Raw genomic sequence first — 17,097 nt, forward strand, 5'->3', positions numbered from 1 at the left:
CCTCCTGTTGCCATGGCAGCTGCCGCTGGCGGCGGAAGTGCCTCGCGGCGCTGGCCCCGCCCCTCCCTACCAGGCCCCGCCCCCCCGCCGCCGCCACGGCCCTCAGAAGATGGCGGACGGCGGGGCAGGTCCCGCGCAGCAGGAAGGGGACGGGTCCGCAGCGGCCGGCGGGGGCCGGCGGGATCGGCAACCCCGCAGCAGCGGCCGCCCGCCCAGCGCCCGGGATTTGCAGGTGAGCGGGTGGAGTGGGCGTCCCATCCCTGCATGGGGCGGGGCCGAGCGGGGCGGGGTGGCGCGCCGTGCTGCCGCGGGGCGCCCCTGGCCTAACCCCCCGGCTGCCCCTGAGGGCGGCGGGCGGCGCGCGGCTCCCCCGCTCCTCTCGCCGCCCGTCGGGGCTGTCCCCGCGTAGCCAGGAAGGACTGGGCCCCTGGGCAGGGGCTGTCGTGTTCCTTTCTTTCCCCCGCCCCCGTCTGTGGCTGGGAAAGGGAGGGCGCCTCTGAGAGGGGACGGGGCTCGGTGGGAGACAGTGTCGGCGTGTGTGGCGGTCGCTCTCCAGGGGCCGGGGCGGCTCTCCCGACACCTCCGTGCCTGGGTTTTGACTGTACTTGAAGTTATTTTGGCGCCGTTGTATTTCTTGATTATTTGTAGGAGTGTCTTTTTCGGCACGAAAACGGCAGTCTCCGCAAATGTGGTGTAAGGCTAAGGACGGGGTCTTTTCCCAAGTTCACAAGGGGAAGGTTTCGAGAGAGTGTCATCACAGATGTGACGCGGCATTGGTACTTAAATGCTGAAATGCAAACGCTTTTAGTAGTATTTTTTTGTGTGTGACTTTTAAACTGTATGAAGGTCCAAAATAATTTAGCAACAAATTGATTGGAAAACAGGCGGAACTTCTGGTAACCGAAACAGCCCCTTTTTTATGTAATTGTACATAATTAGCAGAGAAAGATGGCTATAATTTTCTTTTTTTCTTGGGTTCTATTTGAAGTTGTAGGGTTTTGTTGAGATTAACTTTGCTACGATAAGTAACAGTAATAAAGACTGTGACATTCTGTTCGTAAGGTCTTTAGTTAGCCAGCTGAAAACAATTGGTAAAATGTGAAAAACAAAAAAAAGTACCCTCCTGGATCAGTAGCGCAGACCATCCATCCATCCAATTTCTTGTGGCACCATAAGAGATGAGATATGAGGAAAGCACGGAAGCCTGACGATGCCTTTTTACATTCCCTCAGCATCTTCCAGTCTTTGGATTAGGGACAGTAAAGGGTAGATCTTTGCCTGTTCATTTTTGTGTCCGCTTGTGGATTTGTCCATGACTTAAGCCAGCAGTTTTACATATCTACAATATATTTGCTTGTATCCTCAGATAGAATGGAGATTGTCTGTGGTTTTCTTGAGCTGTCTCATTACTCAGTTTAATTTTTTTAGTCAGTATAATTCCTCGGCTCATATTTTTTCCCTGCAGAAAGTGCCTCATGATAATATGGGATTAATATCTTGTGTTCATAGCAGTGTGTTTTGAAGGACAGATAATGTTTCATTTCATTTTAACGTGTGTTCCTCTAACATAAAACTAATGAAATTGTAACCTAATACCTACTCTAGAGTGTATGATAAAATGTTAATACCACTTCCACAGGGTGAACAAAATATTTTAAGGACAAAATTAAAGGATGATTTGACAAACAAAGTAGAGTAGTATTCGGGGCAAAAGTAAGATTGTTAAAAAATTATGCTAGGTGTGCCTTGCCCAACTTCCTAAAAAATAACTTGCCAGCATTTGGGGAACCTGTGGGAAACTTGTTGTTGTTTTTTGTTTTTTTTGGTTTTTTTAAAAAGTGTTTGCAATGATGTCTTGAATTCAAGCCAGCAAGGCTGAATTTGTTCTTAATTCTGGCACAAGCTTATTTGAGTTAGGGTTTTTTCTATTTCTGTGTAAAATGTTTGTAAAATTTATTGTGCTTCTCAGTCTTATCAGAGGGCTAGCTGGCAGCTTCGAGTGTGCTAACGTTAGTAAGGTGATGCTTAATATATACTGTGTATATACTTTTGTGATTCTGAATCTAATACAGGCTGCATGTAGCTAGTGAAGTGCTATGAAGCAAAAATGACATCAGAGTACAAGTTCCAAGTCACAATGTCATTAAGCATTGTGTGTTTTTTTCATAAAGCAGAAAGGAAGTTGAATTTAGAGAAGTAGTTTGGGTTTCTCATGTTGATGTTTCTAATTTTCTGGTGATGCACACATTTTGCATTAGGTTTTTTTGTACTTCTGTTCCATTATGTAGTTCTAGAGTTACAAACTTCTGTTTCCTACAGTTGGCCTTGGCAGAGTTGTACGAAGATGAAGCTAAAAGGCAGTCATTGTGTCCTGACAAACCAACAGCTACAAAGATCAGTAACACAAAAGTATCACAGAGGTAAGATGTGCTTTGTACTTTGGAAATGTGTTGAATAGGGTACTGTATTAGCTCGTAAACTGTTGTCATGCTTACTGAATCTCCTTCTTGTATAAAAAGTGATCTATAGCAGTTCACGATTCAGAATTGTGAATCCCTGTAATAAATAGTGCATAGTCTGTGTCTTCTCAGAATGCGTTGAAAATTGTATTATCATATACATTATTATTTATTATTTTAAGATGCATTTTATTATTTTAAAATACAATCTATTATATGTATTATTATATTATGTATTTATACCTTTGTGCTCTATGGTATTCCAAAACACTTTAAACCCACTTCCGATGAGATTAAGATACTGTAAGTGAAACTCAATGTTGCACTTTGTTTACACAGATAGAAATCTTGAAATTTGCAGTATCAGAAGAATCAGTTCTTTGTTTATTCAAAATTCAGCAAATCAGTAGTCTGTATGAAACTTGGCAAGTGATTTGAGTGTTGTACTTATGTCAGTACCTGATGAAACAAATGTTCATTTGAAAAAAGATTAGTGGGTTCATTAGTAGGCTCCTGTGGGTGAGAGAAATAAGAAAGGCTTCTTAATGAATTTGTCAGTGTTTGGCAGGTGGAAGAAAAGACATGGAACTATGTGTAAATCCGGGTTTTGTTGACCTGCAGTATTTACAGTTCACATAGCATTTCAAGGTTCAGTGTAGTTTACAATTTTTTTATAAAGAAATCTTGCCAATTTTTAATTAATTTTTATTAAATTGTTGTAAAGAAGAGAAGTCTTTACATCATTACTATCAGTAATGCCATAACAAGTCTTGTATTTGGCTTGTCTTTCAATTACTGCTGCCAATATGGATACCTGTTTTAAAGGAGGTTAAGCAGCAGAAAAATACTAGTCGCCAGAGCCATGCTTCAAATGCATCTGCAAATGCAGATCTTCAGGAGGAGGGATTTTAGCACAGTATGTGACACTGGGAAAAGAATAGCTTTTTTTATTACTTTCTTTGGTTTTGATGAAACCACCTGAGTTGACTTATCAGCTACATTGAACACAGTTTATAAATAAAGCAAATGGCTCCATTTACTGATGCATATTGTGAAGTTACAACTTCCCACTCCAACTGCAGAAAAAGCTGCAATACAGTATCTCAGATACATCAGTGTGGTAGCTGTTAGCAAATGCTTGCACTTTGTTGGCAATCATACTGGAATCTGTCTGAGAAAGAAGAGATGGCTGCTATTTGTATGGTATCCAAAATGAGATGTTTTCTTGTAGTAGACATCGGTTTGCTCTCAGATGAGCAGTGTATTAATTGCAAGGAATCATAGTGCAGCTCTTGAAGTCATCTGCTTGGCTTGTTTTCCACAATTGCAGGTATAGAGGAATGTCTCTGGGCCCTGTTGGAACAAATGGCATATTATATATGCTGGCACGATGTGTAAGCTCCTTTAAGAAACTTAAAGCTATTGGCCCCATAAAACCTACAATGGGACTAAAGAAGACAATACAAGAGTTTAAAGTGTTTCTAGTGCCCATGACCTAAGTCCATAATAATATACTTTTTTTCTGAGAAAGTAATAAGAAGCAGATCCTTCACTGGGTATAGAATTACATTGTTTTATCAACACCGATACTTAAAAAAGCAGTGGCCTACTGTGCTACATTTTTAACTCAAAGGTATAGTAATTGGGCAAATTGAATAAATATGAAGTAGTGGTCTGCCATTACTTATGTAGCAGATTTTATGTATGTTCTTATCCCGTGGTAGTCAGCTACCTCATATACGTCTTGCATTAATTAATTTTATTATCAAGTACTACAGGGTAAGAGCACATACCTGTATAGCTTTTCCTGGCATTTTTACAAGCTAATAACCCTAGCTTGTCCTGCAGTAGCTTATCAGTCTGCCCCTATTGTAAAACAGACTTTGATTCTGCATTTTAACCATCTTTTGAAAGTCTTTGTGAAGTTGCCATTCTAAGTATTTTTAAAATTGCATGAAATAGAAGTGAGAACTAGTTTTTAGGATCCTTGTAGGCAGGGACTCCAGAATGTCAAGCAAAGCCGATGTTGACTTTACCAGGCAAGTTAACCTCTTGACAAAAAACAGCTAAAATGTGGAAAGAATTTAAAGTTTAATTCTAATAATCTGGATTCTGAAACCGCTGTTGAGCTTGCGTATTACCTTTGTTATCTGTGGGACCAGCAGTGGCATGAAGCAGAATTCTGCATAACCTGTGTTAAAATAGGATAGTTCAGTTGAAAGGGACCTACAACGATCATTTAGTCCAACTGTTATTGCAAAATGACTTTGCCATACATGTACAAATTCCTGCTTATTCACTGTAAGGCATTCATGGCTGGTACTTTGGCAAAAAAAACCACCCCAACAAAAAAGAAACAGGATGGAGGGAGCAAACCAAACCCAACAACTTGATATCCTTAGTTTTTGAAGAAGTAGTGTCAGAAGTTAGATATGAAGTACTTAGGGAAGTGTTTGTACCAGTCATCTTCAAACTTTTCTTTTATTCTCTTGGCAGTCTTAAAATCGATTCTCTTAGAAGGTTGAGAAAACCAGAGAGAAGCATGAGCGATGACAAAGAAAACCAAAGGTATTGTTAAAACAGAAAAAGTCATTTAACAGTTGTGAAGGGAATTGGGGTTTTTTTGTGACATTTACACTTTGCTCCCCCCTGTTTTTCAAAATGCATGTGAACTCAGTCTATCCTGCAGAGAGCTAGTAACTACAGAGATGCTATTAGAGTAAGTGTTTGCTGTACACTGCTGTAGTAAACCAATGTTTAGCAGAATCTGGCTGTAGTGGTCTAGGACCTGTAGATGCCTTAACACATGACTGTGTGGATGTTGAAAGTTGTAACTTACACTTGAACTCAAAAGCTTTTTTGTCTTTTCTCAAATATCCTGAATTTTCTATGTATCCATTACTTAAGTATTTGAGTACTTCCTTTCTTTCTTGAACACAAATTCTAGTGAGAACTCTTGTTTCATTTCCTTAGCACTAGCATTCTTTTGAATCTAATGAAAGATTTTCCATATAAATGGCATTTGGGATGATAAATACAGATGTATATACAAAGGAGAAATGATATTAAGGCATTGTCACTTATGTGACATCATAAAAGCAGTATGATTGTACAGCACCTTCATACCCACTCTTTGGGGGTAATTATAAAATACGGTGGAATCAACAGCATTTTGAAGTCATTGGTCTGAGAGACAATTTCACATGGATTGATGTGCCTTAACCCAATTGGTTAAATGAAAAAGTTAAGGAAAGTACACTTACTTTATTAGTTATTAACATGTCGTGTAATCAAAGACAAAACACTCAGGTTTGCCAGGTTTACCTGGCAAAAAATATATAAAGTATAAAAAATTTAAAATAAAATATATAATATATAATTATATAATATGATCTAATATATATAATTATATACAATAAATATATTTTAAATAAAATGTATTAAAGACAAAAGGTTAAACTACCAATAATTCTGATCAAAACTTATCTGCTTGATTATGAAGATCAAGATATTTTTAAGAGCTAAAAGTGGAGCTGTGTTGAAGAAAAAGAACATCAATTAGCTTTCACAGTGGTTTCTGCAGTTTTTAAAAGGTCTTGAAAGGTCAATTGAATTTATTAAAAACCTTCCTATTTCTGATATGGGTCGGAATGGAAGTATACTAGATCTTTGATTTATAAGATTAAACTGTGGCACTGTTTGGGTTTTCCAACAACAGTTTTACAGTTGTTCTGCCAAGGTAGTGTTAGTTGTGAATCGGTATTCTAACAAGCCTAGGCACAGTCCCATGCACAGGACAACCCTGAGGAAATTGTTCTTTCTGGGAGCGGGTGGCATCCACATCAGATGAGGTATGTAAAGCCACAGGTGCATCAGGGATGCACTTAAACATATGGCCTTGGCCCCTAACCTCTTGGGTCTGTTCCAGAAGGCACACTGGTAGTTTTGTTAGTGAAATATCTTTGGACTAGTGCTGCTTGGATTGCTGGGAAAGTCAGAATCAAGTGGAACATTTCTGTGATCAGAAAGAAAAGGCTTTGTGCCAGATTTGGCTTGTTCTTCATTAATTTTTTTTCTTTGATGAGAAGAGGAAGCATTGCTGCTTTTGAACATTACTGTTCTAAAGATTTTATTCAGGTGACTCGGAATATAGAGGATTACAAATTTCTGAGGCTTCTACAAATCCAAGTAAAATTGTTGCTGAACTCTTCAAGGAAGCGAAAGAACATGGAGCTGTCCCATTAGATGAAGCATCAAGATCATCTGGAGATTTCAGTAAAGCCAAGGTAAAAGTTAAAAGATATTTTGATCTCTATTTACATTAGTCTCTCTGAAACTTATCTAACCACATGAGAGCAAATATGCCTTTTTGTAGTTTGTAAATAGCAGAAGATTTGATCAACACAGTTGTGTGTTATCATAGCTTGCTCTAGAAACTAAAGTAGGGAGGAACCACACAATTTAAGGAGAAATCATTAGAAATCAACCAGAACTGTAATTAATTGCTTTATTTTTAATTAAAAGTGATTTAATCAAATAAATAGAAGTTGCATCGCAAATCAAAATCTTCTTATCTGTTGAATTACTACTAGAGGGTAGTGGTCAGTGGCTCAATATGCAGATGGGTATCGGTGCCAAGTGGTGTCCCTCAGGGGTCCATACTGGGACCAGCACTGTTTAATATCTTCATCAATGCCATAGACAGTGGGATCGAGTGCACCCTCAGCAAGTTTGCAGATGACACCAAGCTGAGTGGTGCAGTTGACATGCCTGAGGGACAGGATGCCATCCAGAGGAACCTGGACAAGCTCAAGAAGTGGGCCCATGTGAACCTCCTGAAGTTCAGCAAGGCCAAGTGCAAGGTCCTGCACCTGGGTCAGGGCAGCCCCTGGTATCAGCCAGCAGAGGCTGTGGGATGAAGGGGTTGAGAGCAGCCCTGGGGAGAAGGACTTGGGGTACTGGTGGATGCAAAGCTGGACATGAGCCGAGAATGTGCGCTCACAGCCCAGAAGGCCAAACGGTGTGAACAAGAAGGTATTTCACAAGAAGCATGGCCAGCAAGTTGAGGAAGGTGATTGTCCCCCTCTGCTCGGCTCTGGCAGACCCCACCTGGAGTGCTGCATCCAGCTCTGGAGCCCTCAATACAGGAAAGACATGGACTTGTGGGAGCGGGTCCAGGGGAGAGCTACAAAAATGATCAGAGGGCTGGAACACCTCTCCTGTGAGGGCAAGCTGAGAGAGCTGGGGTTGTTCAGCCTGGAAAGGGGAAGGCTTCAGGGAAACCTTATAGTGGCCTTTCGGTACTTTAAAGGGAGCTTGTAAAAGAGATGAGGACGACTTCTTAGCAGGGCCTGTAGTGATAGGACAAGGTGCAAGGCGTTTAAACTAGAGGAGGGTAGACTTAGACTAGATATAAGGAATACATTTTTTTACATGAGGGTGGTGAAACACGGGAACAGGTTGCCCGGAGAGGTGGTAGATGCCCCATCCCAGTAAACCGTTGAGATCAGGTTGGACAGGGCTCTGGGCAACCTGACCCAGTTGAAGATGTTACTGCTTATTGCAGGGGTTTGGAGTAGATGCCTTTTAATAATCCCTTCCAACCCAAACTATTCTATGATTCTCAATCATAACTGAAAGGCATCACCTAGAACCTGCATAGCCTATTTATGGTTATTAGGTATAAATTTCCACTTGGAAATGTAAAAGTTAGAACAGTGTATTTGCTTTTTATCACAGAAGCAAGCTTTCTGATGCTTTTATTTGTACCTAGGTAGGGATTTTAATAAACTGTTTCAGGTATTCATTTCAATAAGCTTTTCTATGTATTTTTTTTTGCAGTCATTTTCTGGTGGTGGATATAGATTGGGTGACTCATCACAAAAGCACTCTGAATATATATATGGAGAAAATCAAGATGTAAGTAAAATTTTGAAAACAGAATCTCCAACAGATTCCTACTTAATCATGTTTACAGCTTGAAATGCCAGTATTACTGTAACTATGTCTATGAAGAAAAACTAATATCTAATTATTAGGAATGTGTTATATAGAAACTGTTCAAAGTGTCCGCAGAGGACAGATATTCATTGGATACCCCCTAAGGTCTCCGTTATGGAATTTTCTGACACAAATTACTTTGAAATTCTTGGCAGACATTCCTTTCAATTACTTTCTTCCAGGTGTTGTTCTGCTTTCCCCTGGCTATGCTAACATTTTAATCCTCTTACATTAGGCGTTGTTTCTTCTTGTGGCTTGCAAAGTAGCCAGTCTGAAACTGGAGGATATGGATGTATTCTAGGAATGGTTAAGCAGCAGGTTAGAGGCCTTCTGAAAATAGTCTGGCCTTTCTTTCCTCTCACTTAAAAAACAGAGAGTGAGGGATAAAGGGGGGAAAAAGTTCTCTACACTTTACATTTGTGTGGATGGCTAGAGCATATATTATTATGCTTATCTAGAAATAAAACCATGAAATGAGTAAGGCAAAGGATATGGTTCAGGCAGACCAGAAGCTGCTACCATCTATCCTTTTAAGTCATTCTTCTACCCTCTAAGTAACAGCCAGCTGTACTGAGCCAGAAGCCTGTTGCAGTGGGGTTACCATAACTGGGGTCACTGCCTAGGGGAGCGTAGCCGTGCTACACTGCAGGGCAGTTGCAGGGAAGACAGGTGCAGGCTCTGAAGGTGAAAGCCTCTGGACATACAGGCACGCAGCAAAATAATAAGGGAGCAAAGGAGATTGGTTTCCAGGTTTCTCAGCTTTTGAGCGGAATGGAGCTAGTATCAACTTTATTAGAGCTCAGCATATAATTGAGGAACGAGTAGTTTTTGCTGTAACTGATGTGTCAGCAGTAATTTGTAATTTTATGGATTTATTTCTTAATTTATCAACAAGAAACTGCTTCTGAAAGTAATTGGAACACTGTGAAGATCACTACACAGTCGCTGTATCATCTGTTAAGTCATGGATAGCAGATTAAGAGATTCTTTTTCACCAAGTGTGGAAGTGGTCTTGAGGTAGATGGTAGACTAATACTTGCTTTTTTTAAAAAAAGATTCTAGCAATGATAGTTACAGTGCAGTGCTCTGTTCTTCTCTCGCTTGCATTATTTGTGGTCTGCTATAAAATCTTTTAAATATAGACCAAAAGTTGTGTAACTAATCTGTATAAAATTGAAATACCTTATTTGTCTATCTTCAATTTTCTAGTTTTTTTATTTCACCATTTTTGATAGGTTCAAATTTTGCTGAAACTGTGGAGGAATGGCTTCAGTTTAGATGACGGCGAGTTGAGATCTTATTCAGACCCAACAAATGCTCAGTTTCTTGAGTCTGTTAAAAGAGGGTAAGTTAAAATGACAACTTTTTTGAGGTATGTTTTACAAGTGAAGTGAAAAAAATGCTTACTCCACATGCTTATAATTACTAAAAGCTCTAGGCTTCTTCTCTGCCTGCACCCATAAAATACACTCTGTATTTCTCATCAGATGCATGGGACATTTAAAAATTTGGAACGCATTGGTTTCTTCTGGTGGTTTAACTCTGAATGGTACTTGTTACAGCTTTTAGTTTCACGTGTTGTGTTAGTGTATTCTAGGTTTTGACTGTCAGCTCACTGATATTTTTTTTTTCTGTATGAAATCAATTCATAAAACAATTGGATGTCTATGACTTTTAAAGTGAACAAAGTAATAATATCAGCTCACGTTGTACTGTGCAAGATTTTTTGTGTAACTTTGTATTGCAGTTCAGAACATAATCAAGACACTTTTATTTTTGTAATTTTGTAACTAAGGGAAATTCCTGTGGAACTGCAGCGACTTGTTCATGGTGGCCAGGTTAATTTGGATATGGAAGACCACCAAGAACAGGAATATGTGAAGCCTAGACTGCGATTCAAAGCTTTCAGTGGTGAAGGACAAAAACTTGGAAGGTAAAATCGCTAGGGTTTTTTTTGTGTTCGTATAATATTTCAAAAGATGGATTTAATCAATTAGGAGGCTGTTGGAGAAGCTAATCAGGTGACAAAAGCAGTATCAAATTATTCTGTGCTACAAGTCTTAGCCAGCCTTGATTTCAGTCACCAATAATCATGAAAGCTTGTATATAATCATAATAAAAGTCAAGTCATTGTTCTCTGTCGGAACTGCTCATAGATTTGCTAGATGCTGTGTGCTTTGTTGTGACAGATTTCTCTGCCTGTTCTTGCATATCATTTTACTTATTATTTTTTTAAAACTTCAGTCATGTTTAAAACAGGAGCAAAGGAAGCTGAAAGGTGATTAGTACTGTACAAATTTAATGAGAAACTCTGGATAGAGGAAGCAGGCCCAAATAAATTGTTCCCCATTTCATGACGAACAGGTGGAACTTAGTTATGCCACTAAGGATGTACTCTGCTCTGGCTTAGCTACAATGCATTGTCTTTTACTGCTGGGATCATCACAAAGGGAAGAGGAGATGCTATTGTAGCAATATAGCTGATCCCCGACTTAATACAGATGGAAAGTATTTTTATATGGGAGCAACTCCTATATTTTTTTTTATCCGGAATTAAGTAGCACAAATATTGTCCTGAAATATAACCTTGTAAACAGTTGTTCTTTTTAAGTTATACAAAGTAAATCTGTTAGCTTTAAAAAATGTAAACTATTTTTTAATTTGATCCAAAATAAATAAGCAATAAATTGTATCAAAATCTCTCAACTTTTACTAGGATTTGATTTTAAAACTTCAAATGCAAAACTGCAAAAATCTATAGTAGGAGTGGTGTTTGTTGTTTTTTTTAAGGCAAACAACCAGAGAAATTGTACCTGCTCTCCTACATGAAATAATACTGCAAAGCCTGGTTTGTTGGAGAGGAGGAGTTCAACTTTTAACCTTTGATTTGGTCCCCCACTTCCTCCTATTCTAACACCATCTCCAACTACAGTATAAAGTTCATATATGTAGTAAAAAAAAGAAATTTAATAATTTACAAAAGTTTACCCCTGATTCTGTTCCATTTGCTGTCCCAGTGCAAGGGTAGGCTGATGCTGTTAAAACTCTTAATATGTGTATAATTCAATTGAACTGATATATGCTGTGCCAAAACTCATTCCCGCAACTGAACATTTCAGACTGCTTTGTCTAAAAGTGCATAATCTCTGTTCAGCTAAAGTTAGTCAGTGAGAGTAATGTGACCTCAACTCTTCCAATCATTAGCCTTTTCACATAACAATTATAGGCATTTCATCTTTTTAAAAATGAGGAAATGTGCTCAGTAAAACTGAGAAGGTGGTAAGCTCTGGTAGGGGTGACATAGGGAACAATTGTATACGATATCTTCTTCACCTGAGCACTTGCTTAGATTTTTGAAGAAAAGAGATCAGGAAGAGAGATGGTTCTGTATATAAGAAAATGTGTACACCTGTTGTGGCATTTTTATTTGTTTTGGTAGCCAATGAAGTCTCAGGTATGCAAGCAATGAAAGGAGTGGCCAAATGGTTATACCCAATTGGAGTACGTTCTCTTTATACTACATGTGAAAAATTCCATGCTTACTATGTGGTGATATCAATTACCTGTTAATATTGTTTGTGCTTAAAATGGGTGGGGGATGCCCAGAATTATATAGTAGTGATCATGAAAGCAATTACTAAAGCAGTTTGGGTCTTTTGTGCACTATAATGCTGCGTGATTAATTTTTAATACGGTCCAGGAGGTGCAATATATAAATCTTGGCATCAGACTGTCATGCTCTGTAAGCATAAACAAAGATAGTTTTGTTTCTACTTGATTACCTTTTTAAAATCATGCAAATGTAATGATATGCACCGTTATAAGAATGAAATATTGCAATAATTGACAAGAAACTACAAAAGCATTATTTGTGTCTGTTAGAAAAGCTGTGTTTATACTTAGTTCAGATAACATTGAGAGGATTTTCATTGCTCATTTGTACTATGTATATATTGTAGTAATTCAGTGAAAAAGACAACTGAAGCAGTTCTGATTTGTCTCCTCTTAGTAACATCTGGTTTGGTTTTCTTCCAATCCTTTAGCCTTACACCTGAAATAGTCAGCACACCTTCATCCCCAGAGGAGGAGGAGAAATCCATTCTTAATGCACCTGTCCTAATTGATGATTCCATGCCAGCCACTAAAATTCAAATTAGATTAGCAGATGGAAGCCGATTAATACAAAGATTTAATCAAACACACAGGTAAATTGATTCTGCATCAATGCAGGAAACCATAACTGTTTTGCTAAGTTTGTGTTTGTCATTGAACAAGTATCAGCAAGACATCAAAAGGGGAAAATACAGCTCCACTGAAATGTGTAGCTCTTGTGTCATTTTCATAATATAGATGTTCTTCTAAATTTGCTGTCAAAGCAAAATTCTGTACACAGAAGCACAAGACATTTGATAACTGAAAAGTCACAAACTTTTATAACCAATTATGCCCTGTGATTTGTAAGGACACAGTACCAGCTGTAACTTCTCAAGGTGACTGAAATCTGGACAGCCTCACTATGTAGTCATCCCAGCCCTGGGCTCTTATTGGTATTAGCATGTGGCTGACTCAGATGCCACTGTGAAGGCACTTTATTGCAGAGTGGGGAATATAATCTCAATTGGAATATAGTGTTCACACGACAGGCAGAGAAGTCCTGTGGCCCATAATCGAGAGCTTCAGCTTTCTATCTCGTTATACTTGAGACTGTGACTAAACATGACATGGGTTATAAGTTTAGGCTGCAGCCAATACTCAGAAGGGTATATGGATGCAATATACTCATTTGTAATTCTGGCATGTGGGCTGGACATAATTCTGACAACCTTTGTTTTGTTTTGGATGGTCATCTCCTAGGAACTGGCAGTGTGTGAACTTGCTGGGTTTTTAGATCTGTTAGTAGTTTGCTGATTAGAGTTTGCCATCAGTTTTATTGACATTTTTGGGGCATTGCCACAAATGGTGTTGGCCAACTCCATTTATTTGCCTAAGGGGTTGTTTTAGTGCAAGGTTCTGCAAAGCTCTGCTTTGCGCTGCGTGGCTCAGAGACCTTTGGGCAGAGGGCAGAGATTTGGGCGGTAGTTCCACCCACATTTCACAGCAAGCAGGGTTCAAGCCAACCCTGATCTGAAATCTGCACCATTTTGTTAGAACAGAGCTGAAACTGAGCTTGAACCCCTCCAAGGAAGGAATGGAGGTGGTCTTAGCATGGGGAGTTCACCTGTTGCCTTTTCTTTTTTTTTCCTTCTAGTTCAGAATAAGGGCAGAACCAGTATGCAGCTTTCCTCACCTGACAACATACACAGAGCACAATGAGGCAATTTTAGCTGAGATGCTAGTAGGGAGGAAGAAACAGCAGTAATTTTTCATATTTTAGCAGACATGGTAATGTACACTGATGGCACAGGCCCAGATCCTTTCTTCATAGCACCTTCTGGAAGAGTACCTTAGATAAACATTAGGGCTTATTGGGAGCCTCTGTAGCTATGATGTGTTTTCTTCTATCTGGTGAAAGGGTAGAAGTGGTAAACCTCACAGTAACATCTGTAACCAGGGTTCTGTTGACAAGCTTATTTTAATCATTATTAACTTTTTCTTGGATGTGAATCTTTGTAGTTATCCTTGCCATATGTATGATCAAAATCAGCTACTGAAAGGCATTGCTTCTGTCATAAGCCTTGAAGACTGATAGAAAGCTGAAGTCTCTGTTTATTTGGCTACAGTAAATCTACTTACTTATTAGTTACGAGAAATCTTCAATGATTTATTCTCAGCTTACTGTCTTAGAATGGAAACCTCAAATATAAGTTTTTTGTCTCGAAAATCTTACTTATTTTTCATCCATGTATTATAAAGCTAAATTATTCTTGTTATACTGTCAATGTGATTGTTTTATTAACTATTGTTCAGAAGTGTGGTGCCAAGTGAAAACAGGGGAAACCTCTTGCTGTTGAAGTGCATTAATAATTGCCCTCTGTTTTCTCATTACTGTCACCATATATTTTAAGATTCCGCCTTCCATTAATAATTCAGTCTTTTTAGTATATACTAATTAATAGTGAAATTTTGGCAGCTGGTGTTGAAATTACGTGACTTTCTGTGCTGTCAATTTGCAATATACTTCTATGTTACCAATTTTATTTCTGCTATTTGAGAAAAGAAGCAACGTGCATTTCAATTGTTCAGGGTTTTTTATGCAAGAAGCAAGATTCTAGGCTACAACCATTAGTGATCTGGATCAAATGGAAATGTAAAATCAATGGGACATAATAAATGGTTTAGTCTGTTAGAAGGTTTTGTGTTCTCTGATCATCTCAGAGATTAATGTCAAAATAGAATCATACACAATTGTCATGTCCATGTCCTTTCCACAGGATTAAGCATATTCGAGACTTCATTATCCAGTCCCGTCCAGCATTTGCAACAACTGATTTTGTTCTTGTGACTACCTTTCCAAATAAAGAGCTAACAGATGAAAGCCTGACACTACAAGAAGCAGACATACTTAACACTGTGATTCTTCAGCAATTAAAGTAATCTTACACTTGTTTGTACAATATAGGGCGTGTGCTGTATTGTCATACAATATGTTTCCAACAGATGAAAAAACAAAAGACCAGTGTCTTTTATTCCCCCACTTACATGGATCAGATTTTTGGGTTTCATGTCTTCCAGCTATGGCATATCTACATTTTTATTTTAATTTCTTAACTTCAGTATTAAAATTAAGCTTTCTTATGTTAGTGTGTTTCAAATCACTTCTTGTACTAAATGTGAAATGAGATGTGACTTTGACTATTATTTTGAAGGGGATGGGGGAAGAAGCATTTTTTGAAGGGGACAGTATCTTTCATACAGTTGGTAAGATTTGCACTATGGAAATGTTTTATGCTGCATTGACAAACAGCCATTTGAAAACTTAGCCTGTAGATTGTTTACTTTCCAAGTTGTATTAATATTAAGGTATTCTGTTTAATAGGTTGACAGATAATTAAAGCCCTAATGTAATTTTTGGATATTCTGTTTGTAGTGTTTCATGGTGCAGTATAATATTTATATTCTGGGTTTTGTGTAATTTTCGCTGTGTTGTTGCTCACGTGAGTGAATCGGGTCAGGAGATGCAAAACTCTGCTATTGCAGACTATAACAGATTGTTCTCATTTGTATTCTAGTTGTTCTACTTGTGGTGAAAATAAGTACAGTTCTTTTCTTCCTGAAGTTAGAGAAATGGGAGAGACGACTGTAATCGAGAAATGCTGTGATGTAGATTCCATGAGCGTGTGCCTGTGGTCGCTTCGAACCTGAATATGCAGTTGAACCCTGTGCAGCTACATGATTCTTCACATGAACAGTTACTTAAATAACCCCAAACAAAAAAATACCGAGGTTCACAAACACAAAATTTGTTTATGCTGTTACTTGCATGCACAAAAGTAGATGTGTTAATTGGTCATGTATTTTTTACCTGAATTTCAGGTCTTTATATTTGAAATTTTGGCCAAAGGTATTTTGTAATATTCTATGGGGATTTGGTTGTGCAGCTTTCACTATACTTGTTTGGAAGCTGTATAATTAAACCCCTTGATCTTTGAAATGATATATTTTTCCAAATAACTTGGCCCTATTGCAGGTAGGAATCTTATGTTGTGGGCAAACTGGCTGCTGTGCTTTGTAGTATGCAGTTTTATAGTATTTGTGGCTTTATATTAGATGAGCGGATCATGCTCTGAGGGAGGCTAAATGGGCTGTGTCTCTTGTACTGATGTATGTGTTAAAAATGCTGTTTTCACTAATTATTTTATTCTGAAAATATCAATATTTATTTATGCTAAGCTTATAATTGCTCAGTATATTTGATTAATCTTACATTTTTCCTCAAAGTAGATATTTGAGTAAATTTTAAACATGCAATTGTATTTGAAGTATTTTGTTTTGTAATCTGAATATCTGCATGGTTTTAATCATAATTCATTTCATGTGCGAGTAATTAAAAGTTTTAAACTAAAAAGATCATGGGCAACACTTATCGTCTTTCCAGTTTATGTTGTGATGAAGCAGTGATTGTGTGGCACAACAAATATTTAAGCTTAAATGGAAAGGAATGGACACTGACTATGCATATATTCTATATACTAACACTTCTCTATATAAATGCAAGGCCAAAGTCAATATTGTGATATCTGTCTTGGGCAATCTGTGATTTAGGCATTTTGAGTTCAGAATATAGGTAGTGTTACGTTGCTTATTGCTTCTGAAGACCATTATTAATTAAGTGCTGATGTACAAAGGACAGTGGTTAACTAAGTTGTGGGGGTTTTCCCTCTTGCTATGTCAAAAAACACAACTGCATATTATCACAATCTCTTTGTTTCAAGTAGCTGGTAAATTTTAGTGTTCAGTAGCAGCTGAGAGTAACTGGGGGTGCCAGTAGGTGACATTATTTTGTCAAGCACTAAGAAAATGTAGTGCTTATGTTTAAATACTCCACTGTTTCTCTGTACTTTAAAACCTCTAGAATCATCCATCTCATAATTTTGTCATATCATTTATTAACATTAAATTCTGACTCGTATAGCTAACATCTTGGCATTTTTGGCACAAAACAGTTGAGTACAGACCTATGTGGGTACACAGTTAAGAC

General features: G+C 38.2%; 1 protein-coding gene across 2 annotated transcripts; it reads left to right on the forward strand.

The window, feature by feature from the left end:
- Nucleotides 1-78: 78 nt before the first annotated feature.
- UBXN2B (UBX domain protein 2B) lies at nucleotides 79-16,466 on the forward strand. Of its 2 annotated transcripts, none has more exons than XM_040586497.1 (9): nucleotides 79-232; nucleotides 2,320-2,420; nucleotides 4,956-5,027; nucleotides 6,586-6,745; nucleotides 8,301-8,378; nucleotides 9,695-9,804; nucleotides 10,255-10,392; nucleotides 12,503-12,664; nucleotides 14,831-16,466. In XM_040586497.1, exons 1-9 carry the CDS (start codon nucleotides 110-112, stop codon nucleotides 14,991-14,993), a joined length of 1,107 nt encoding a protein of 368 aa, XP_040442431.1. In that variant the 5' UTR covers nucleotides 79-109; the 3' UTR covers nucleotides 14,994-16,466. The 2 variants fall into 2 exon arrangements, with proteins under 2 accessions (XP_040442431.1, XP_040442432.1); XM_040586498.1 differs by lacking the exon at nucleotides 79-232 and adding an exon at nucleotides 651-776.
- The last annotated feature ends 631 nt before the right edge of the window (nucleotides 16,467-17,097 follow it).

Source organism: Falco naumanni, chromosome 3, assembly GCF_017639655.2.
Source record: "Falco naumanni isolate bFalNau1 chromosome 3, bFalNau1.pat, whole genome shotgun sequence".
In the NCBI taxonomy this organism is placed as follows: Eukaryota; Metazoa; Chordata; class Aves; order Falconiformes; family Falconidae; genus Falco; species Falco naumanni.

What these genes read in the sequence shown, in the direction of transcription:
- UBXN2B (XM_040586497.1), top strand. Translation starts at nt 110, where the DNA reads ATGGCGGACGGCGGGGCAGGTCCCGCGCAGCAGGAAGGGGACGGGTCC. An exon ending in GATGACAAAGAAAACCAAAG is followed by an intron (nt 5,028 to 6,585) that starts GTATTGTTAAAA and finishes ACTGTTCTAAAG; the next exon opens with ATTTTATTCAGGTGACTCGG. An exon ending in CTTGAGTCTGTTAAAAGAGG is followed by an intron (nt 9,805 to 10,254) that starts GTAAGTTAAAAT and finishes TTTGTAACTAAG; the next exon opens with GGAAATTCCTGTGGAACTGC.